The sequence below is a fragment of the Scomber japonicus genome, chromosome 18 (assembly GCF_027409825.1).
Source record: "Scomber japonicus isolate fScoJap1 chromosome 18, fScoJap1.pri, whole genome shotgun sequence".
Classification (NCBI taxonomy): domain Eukaryota; kingdom Metazoa; phylum Chordata; class Actinopteri; order Scombriformes; family Scombridae; genus Scomber; species Scomber japonicus.
Genome location: NC_070595.1, coordinates 29,749,202 through 29,757,203, shown reverse-complemented (window position 1 = coordinate 29,757,203; position 8,002 = coordinate 29,749,202). Strand labels below are relative to the sequence as shown.

At 41.9% G+C, this 8,002-nt stretch overlaps 1 protein-coding gene across 1 annotated transcript in view; it reads left to right on the top strand.

The window, feature by feature from the left end:
• The first annotated feature begins 1,970 nt into the window (after positions 1-1,970).
• The window catches only part of LOC128378569 (NACHT, LRR and PYD domains-containing protein 14-like), a 118,684-nt gene continuing 112,652 nt past the window's right edge, over positions 1,971-8,002 (top strand). Inside the window, exons 1-3 of the mRNA XM_053338133.1 lie at positions 1,971-2,174; positions 2,824-4,675; positions 5,712-5,885. Coding sequence (XP_053194108.1) covers positions 2,060-2,174; positions 2,824-4,675; positions 5,712-5,885 — 2,141 coding nt within the window. The 5' untranslated portion in view covers positions 1,971-2,059. The remainder of the gene's footprint in view (positions 2,175-2,823; positions 4,676-5,711; positions 5,886-8,002) is intronic.

The window sequence follows — 8,002 nt, the reverse complement described above, 5'->3', positions numbered from 1 at the left end:
CTGCCCATAATTTCTTTGTAAAGGGACAGTGCCAAAATAGATAGGCCTATAGAACGGTTTCCGGGTGTAAATTGCAAAAAGAACAGTTTGTGTTAATGTCTTTTTTAAATTTCTGCATATAATGGTTGGCAGGGTTGTATTTGTGGATAATTTTGAAAGACACCTCCCTAACCTTGTTTACAATTAAAAATTTGTGGGGGAGCATCCAAACTTTTTTCCAGTCAATATTATTAACAAAGCAGCTCCAATATGCAGTGACATATGGGGTAGTGATGATATTTCTTTGGAATAAGGCACATATCTTTTTATTATTGTTTTTTTGGGAGTGTGATGAGAAACATAGTTTTCCTTCTGGGGAGTCAACTGAGTTGGGGAGAGATACATGACTAGCTGAAGGCATCTGTCTGTTCCTAAAATGCATCAGGGTGCCTGTTGGAATGCCACGGGCTGGCCCTGGTGTAGAGGTGTACAGCAGCCTGGTGTCATCAGCTGATTTAATAAACAGTAAGGCTGTGTGTAATGGCACTGCGCTCTGTGCAGCATCTCAGAGGCTGCAGACTTATCAACATATCAGTCCTACAGTATAAACAGCTGTTGATAACAGACACTGTAAGAATCAGCCACGTTCATTAACAGATTAATACAGATGCTTTAAGTGGCAGCGGAGCGTCTTTCCTCCAGAAGCAGACGTTGTTCTGAGACCCATTCTCCACAAAAACACCAACAACACACTCTGTGCTGCATATTTTCACATCTCCTCCCGTCAGGTCGTCAGGTCACCGTGCAGCTGCACCACACAGACATCGTGGTGCTTTATTTTCATTTATTTATCATTTCATTACAATTTTGGTTATCTTTAAAAATAGTCTTGTTCAGTCATGTAGTAACATGGTTTTAATTGTTGAAAGTATGTAAACCTGATCCATGTCATCTCCATAATATGTGTTAAATATTGTTCATAAACTGTTTTAATCATGTTAACCTTTCATATGGTTGTCGGGACTGTCTGCAGTGGCACTCGGTGCTGCCCCAAAACTACGAGAAACAATATACTATTGTGGAAACAGTGACACCTATTGGACAAAGAAAAGCAGTGTATATATGTAGTAAAGACTGAACAGAGACAGTGAAAAGTATTACATTAAACAAAGGAAAAGTACCTGCAGAACACAATTTTAAAAAAATATATTAGTTTTCTGGACTCTATTTCTGCACCTCTGCTCCTAAACAGGTAAAATAACATAATTTAATGAGGAAATGGATGCTAACACACTAAAGACTCTGCAAAAATATCTGGGTTACATGAGGCAGGAGCCTGCTGTAGTACAAATGGCACAAACATGAAAACATCTATAAAACATATATTAACAGTTAAAACATAAAACAGCTATGTAATGTTAGCAGTATTCACAGGGGTGGCTGTGGCTCAGGAGGTAGAGCGGTTGTCCTTCAATTGGAAGATTGGTTCGATTCCCGGCTCCTCCAGTCCACATGTCGATGTGTCCTTGGGCAAGACACTAAACCCCAGTTTTCTAAAGAAAACTAAAGAAAACAACTAAACGGCATTTCTGTCCTGAAAACACAATCATCAAATCACAGTCTGAACCTGCTGAGTTTATAGATTTTCTCTGATGTCACAGAGACCTCAAAGAGCTTGCTATCAACATCATTATGACTAGTAGTTGATTAATCATAACCAGAGACAGACAGGAAGGATGAAACAGGATGAAAAAGTGTGATGTTACAGGAGGACAGTCTCTGTGTTTCACTCACTTTTTATTGGAGAACTGCTGGCTTTATGTGAAATCAGTCAGATCCAGTAGAAATACAGAATGAGTTTCTACTGACAGACAGAAACACAACTGTTCTCTTATCTGTTCTCTGATTTTACCAGACAGCCAAGATGAAGAAGGCGGACCTCCTTAACCTTCTGGAAGATTTAACAGATGATGTATTTGAGAAGTTTGTGTGGTACCTGGAGAATGAAAATGTGGACGAAATCCCACCCATCAAAAGGTGCAAGCTGGAGAAAGCAAAGAGGCAGGATGCTGTAGATCTGATGGTGCAGAAATATGAATTTGCTGAAGCTGTGGAGGTGATGAAGAGCGTTTTAAAGAAGATCAACAGGAATGATCTGGTGAAGAAATTGTCAAACATCAGCTCAGGATCAGAAGGTCAGTCACAGGAAGAGACAAACATGACATCATATGCAGACAGCAGCTCTGTCACAACAGCCTGTCTTTTTATTTTTTTGTTAATCATTTTATATTAAGATTAAGTTTTTTTATTGTCATTTCTGAGCACTTATATACACTGACACAAAATATATCCTCTGCATCTGAACTGATCTGAACCATCCTATACACTAGGAGTAGTGGGCCACTGGGTACACAGGGTACAACTCTGACAGCAGTATCAACCCTAACATGCATGTTTAAATAACAACACAAATTATCCTCTAGAAGTCTAAATAAGTTGGTTTCCACCACATTTTAAACTGTTTGTTGAACACACGTTCATGTTGTGAGGAAAACTTTTGACTCAGACACACAGAGCAAAACAGAACAAAAAGTCAGGAATAACACACATCTTCTGTCACTAATATTGATGAAATAAGAAAGGCATGCTCTGAGAATAAGGTCAGTGTAGAGGAGAAATCTCATCACTGATTTGTTGTACATATAGGTTTACAGAAACAAAGTTTTTAATATGTGTGTTAACATGTTCCATGATTACCCATGTAACCTGGTTTCCCTGAGTAAACTGATTGCATAAATATGTAAACACTGATAGTTATTTAAATAATTTTTTCTTCTCTTTCAGCACATGATGATCTGCAGAAGGGTTTATGTCTATGTAAGGTCACTGTGAGGAGGAGATGTCAAAATGTGACTGAAACAAGTGATGAACCAGGAGGTGAAACTCTCTTCAATGATAAATACACTGATGTCTACATCACAGAGGGAAGGAGTAACGAGCTTAATACTCAACATGAGGTGTGGCAGCTTGAGACAGCCAAGATGAAGACCCTGCATGACGCTCCAATCAAGTGCCACGACATCTTTAAAGCCTTACCCAACCAAAGCAAACACATCAGAGTTGTTTTAACAAACGGCGTCGCTGGTGTTGGAAAAACCTTCTCAGTGCAGAAGTTCTCTCTTGACTGGGCAGAGGACTTGAAAAACCAACATATCAGTCTGCTGTTTCTGTTTCCATTCAGGGAGCTGAACTCAATCAAAGATGAGCAGTACAGTCTGCTCATGCTGATCCATGTTTTCTATCCAACATTACAACTCACAGCAGAGAAGCTTGCTGTCTGTAAAGTTCTGTTCATCTTTGACGGCCTGGATGAAAGCAGACTTTCACTGGATTTCAACACCAGGAAAGTCGTGACTGATGTCACACAGAAGACATCAGTCAACGTGCTGTTGACAAACCTCATCGAGGGGAACCTGCTTCCCTCGGCTCTCATCTGGATAACGTCTCGACCTGCAGCAGCCAATCAGATCCCTTCTTCATGTGTGGACAGGGTAACAGAAGTACGAGGCTTCACTGACGACCAGAAGGAGGAGTACTTCAAGAAGAGATTCAGTGATGAAGAGCAGTCCAGCAGAATCATCTCACACATCAAGACATCCAGGAGCCTCCACATCATGTGTTACATCCCAGTCTTCTGCTGGATCACTGCTGCAGTTCTGGAGGAAATGTTGATTTCAGACCAGAGAGGAGAGCTTCCCAAGACCCTGACTAACATGTACTCACACTTCCTGCTGGTTCAGACAAAGAGGAAGAAGAACAAGCATGATGAGGGACATAAGACGAGTCCACAGGAGCTGACAGAGGCTGACAGGAAACTTCTTCTGAAGCTGGGGAGGCTGGCGTTTGAACAACTGATGAAAGGAAACATCATGTTCTACCAAGAAGACCTGGAGCAGTGTGGTCTTGATGTCACAGAGGCTGCAGTGCTATCAGGATTTTGTACACAGATCTTCAAAAGAGAGAAACTCCAGAAGAAAGCAGTCTACAGCTTTGTTCATCTGAGCGTTCAGGAGTTTCTGGCTGCAGTCTACATGTACCACTGTTACACCAGCAGGAACACAAAGGTACTGGAGGACTTCCTGGGAGAAGACTACAAACATAGTGAATCAAAAACAAAGTCTTTCCTTGAGATGATTACTGCTTTTTTCAGAAGAGACGATAACCATTACCTATCTCTGGATGACTTCCTGATGGGAGCCATGAAGAAATCTCTCCAAAGTAAAAATGGCCACCTGGATCTGTTTGTCCGCTTCCTTCATGGCCTCTCTCTGGAGTCCAACCAGAGTGTCTTAGGAGATCTGCTGGGTCAGACAGACAACAGTCCAGAAACCATCCAGAGAGTCACCAACAACCTGAAGGAGATGAACAGTGAGGATATCTCCCCTGACAGAACCATCAACATCTTCCACTGTCTGATGGAGATGAACGACGGCTCAGTACATCAGGAGATCCAAGAGTTCCTGAAGTCAGAGAACAGATCAGGGACGGAACTCTCTGAGATCCACTGCTCAGCTCTGGCCTACATGCTGCAGATGTCAGAAGATGTTCTGGATGAGTTGGACCTGGAGAAGTACAACACAACAAAGGAGGGACGACGGAGACTGATCCCAGCTGTGAGGAACTGCAGAAAGGCTCGGTAAGTCCAGATGTGATTAACATTATAAATCAGTGTAGATTAGTAGTTTTGTTGTATATAAATAATATATTGGGTCATATATTGAGAATGTTGAGTTTTTTTAAATTAAATTAAAGAGTACAGTCTAGGCCTGCTCTATGTGAAAAGGGCATTGAGGTAACTGTTGTTGTGATTTGGTGCTGTATAAATAACACTGAATTATAAAATTCTTTGTATTGTTAAAATAGTGCGCTACTTGTTTATAGCTGAAATAACATCAGAGCTGTTTCAAATTTTGTGAGTGCAGTAATTGTTGATTTTTCAGTTGGTTGTTTTTTAGCTGTTAAGTTAATGAACTCAGTAATTGTTGGATTTTACAGTTTTTTCTTCTGATATTTGATAATGTACAGGTCTAACATTTATTTGTTTTTTATTTGTCATCAGTCAGTAAATGTAGCTGCTTATGGATGTCAAGCTGGCAGCAGCAAGTAGCAAAAGAGAGATCTTTATCAGCTGGAACTATTCACTGAGCTGAACTGAGTCAAAATATCCTGCAGTAAAAATAGTGGTGTGGACAGTAAAACTGGTTTTCTAGTCAAGATGACCTCATGTTAACTTAGTGGAGACAGACATGGGATCAGATCACACACACACTGTGCACATTATGGAAGCCTCAATATAACTCCATGTTCTCTCCTTCATCTGCAAGATTAAAGCTAAACAAAGATTAAAAGTCTGCAGGTCTGAGAGAGAGAGTGATGAGAATGATTGTTTTATTTAAACACACTGAGTTACAATTATCTGAACTGGGAGTGCTCTGGTAGCTTACTGGTTAAGACACATATCTTATAACTATAATGTCAGTGGTTCAGTTCCAGCAGTGGAGCTTGGCTGCATGTTATTCTCTGTCTCTCTCTGTTTGTTTCCTGTTTATCTCTCAGCTGCTTTTCATTAAAGGATTTATTCACTTCAAACTGTTTCATCATCAGATGCATGAAGTAAATATAAAGTGTCCTCTTTCATGATAACATATGTTGTAATATATGTGTCATTACAGACTTTCTCGCTGTTATCTCTCAAAGACGCACTATGAAGTTGTGGCCTCAGCTCTGAAGGCCAACCCCTCCCATCTGACAGATCTGGACCTGAGCTACAACAACCTGGTTGATTCAGAGATGAAGCTTCTCTGTGCTGGACTGGAGAGTCCAAACTGTAAACTGGAGACTCTGAGGTCAGTTCACTGACTGTAGCTTTGCCAGATTTGTTTCTATATATTCAATTAAAATCCTTCACTGAAGTTTCAGATGTTTGGTTCATAGATTTTCAGGATTTGCTTTTAGTGCAAATCTGTAGAATTACATGTTTTCAGGAATTTAAAATCCACAGTCTTGTTTAAACGCGTACACATAAACTCTTACACATGTCAAGTATGTTTGTGTGTCTTCAGTGTTTCCTTGCTGAGCTGCAGTGGAGGGATCCAAACGCAAAGAGGGAATTTTTTACTAAATATTTTTGAAGCTTTGAGTCAAAGAAATCAAGTGTGAGTCTCATATTAGCTTCAGCTAAACTTATTAAGTAATTTCCTACAGTGTAGCTGTGTTAGGAAGAGACCACTTCACAGTCAGCATGGACATGAGGAATGATTACTGCCACCAATAACATGTTTTAATAACACATACCTACCAAATACAGGAAGATGATTTGATTTAATAGATTCTGACATGGTGATTTTGATCAAAACCATTTATTCTTTATTCAGATTGTGTGGCTGCAGTTTGTCAGACATCAGCGGTGCTTCTTTGGCCTCAGCTCTGAAATCCTATCCCTCCCATCTGAGAGTGCTGGATCTCAGTAACAATAGGCTGCAGAGCTCAACTGTGAAGCTGCTGTCTGACCTTAAGGAGAGTCCACGCTGTAGTCTGGAGACTCTGAGGTCAGTTCACCTACTGTCTTTTACTCATGTTGATTGTAAGATTTGAGAACTGAAACTAATTTATGGCAAGAATAGCATGCATGCCAGAATCTTTATAAAGTTAATTAGTGATAAACAGGCCTCTAGCATGAATCATATATCCACTTTGCGCACAGACTTAAAAAGTCTGGTGAGACGCAGGAAATCTCCAGTCAGGAAGCACCCCACAGTGCTGGAGAGTTCTCGGCACCATTGTTACCCACATCCCAAGGGAGTACTGCCATAGAGGCCATACCCCAGCCTGAACCCATGAAGGAGAGGATCAAGTGGCCAAAGATGCCCAACATTGAGTGGGTCAGCTTTGACGAGGACGTGGATAGAATCCTTGAAGCCACACTAGCGGGAACAGCAGAGCGAAAAGTGAACTTGAAGCCTCACTGAGATCACGTACAACTTAGCAAAAGAACGATTCGGAACAGTAGAAAGAAAGCTCAACATCAAGGCAGGAAAACAACCAAACAGAAGAGAGAGGGAGATCCACAACATAAGGCAAGAGATCAACAGCATTAATAGGAGGTACAAAACAAGCAGTGCTGAGGAAAGGGAAGGGATAAAAGATCTCACAGGCTGCCTTCGGGAGCGCCTCTGCAGACTAAGAAGGGCAGAAAGGGCAAGGAAGCGGAGCAAGGAGAAGGAGAAGAGGAGGGCCCAGTTCATAAAGGATCCCTACAACTTCACCAGGTCCTTGCTGGGAGAAGCAAAATCTGGGATCCTGATTAGCCCTAAAGAGGATGTGGAGGCATTTCTCAAGGAGACACACAGGGACCCAAACAGCCGTCTACCCCTAGACGAACATTCCGAAATTGGCACGACAGAGCCCCCCACTATCACTCTCAACACCAACGGACCAACCTGGAAGGAAGTCCAGGATGTGGTTAAAAAGGCAAGAGCAGCTTCAGCCCCAGGCCCCAGTGGCATACCCTATAGGGTATACAAGAAGTGCCCAAAGCTCCTCCAGCGGTTATGGAAACTGCTGTGGAGGATCTGGAATAAAGGCACCGTTCCAACAAGTTGGCAGAAGGCGGAAGGATGCTTTGTCCGTAAAGAGGAAGGCTCATCAAGTATAAGCCAATTCCGTACCATCTCCCTACTCAGCGTCGAATGTAAGATCTTCTTCTCAGTGCTGGCAAAGAGGATGACCACGTACCTGATCGAAAATGGATATGTGAACACCTCTGTCCAAAAGGGAGGGATTCCAGGTTTTGCAGGATGCCTGGAACACACAGGAGTCCTAAGCCAGATGATACAGGAAGCCAGGTCAAAGAAGAGTGACCTGACAGTAGTCTGGCTGGACTTGGCTAATGCCTACGGGTCCATTCCCCACGACTTGATCAGGACAGCTTTGGAGCACTACCACATCCCAGATCACATCAAGG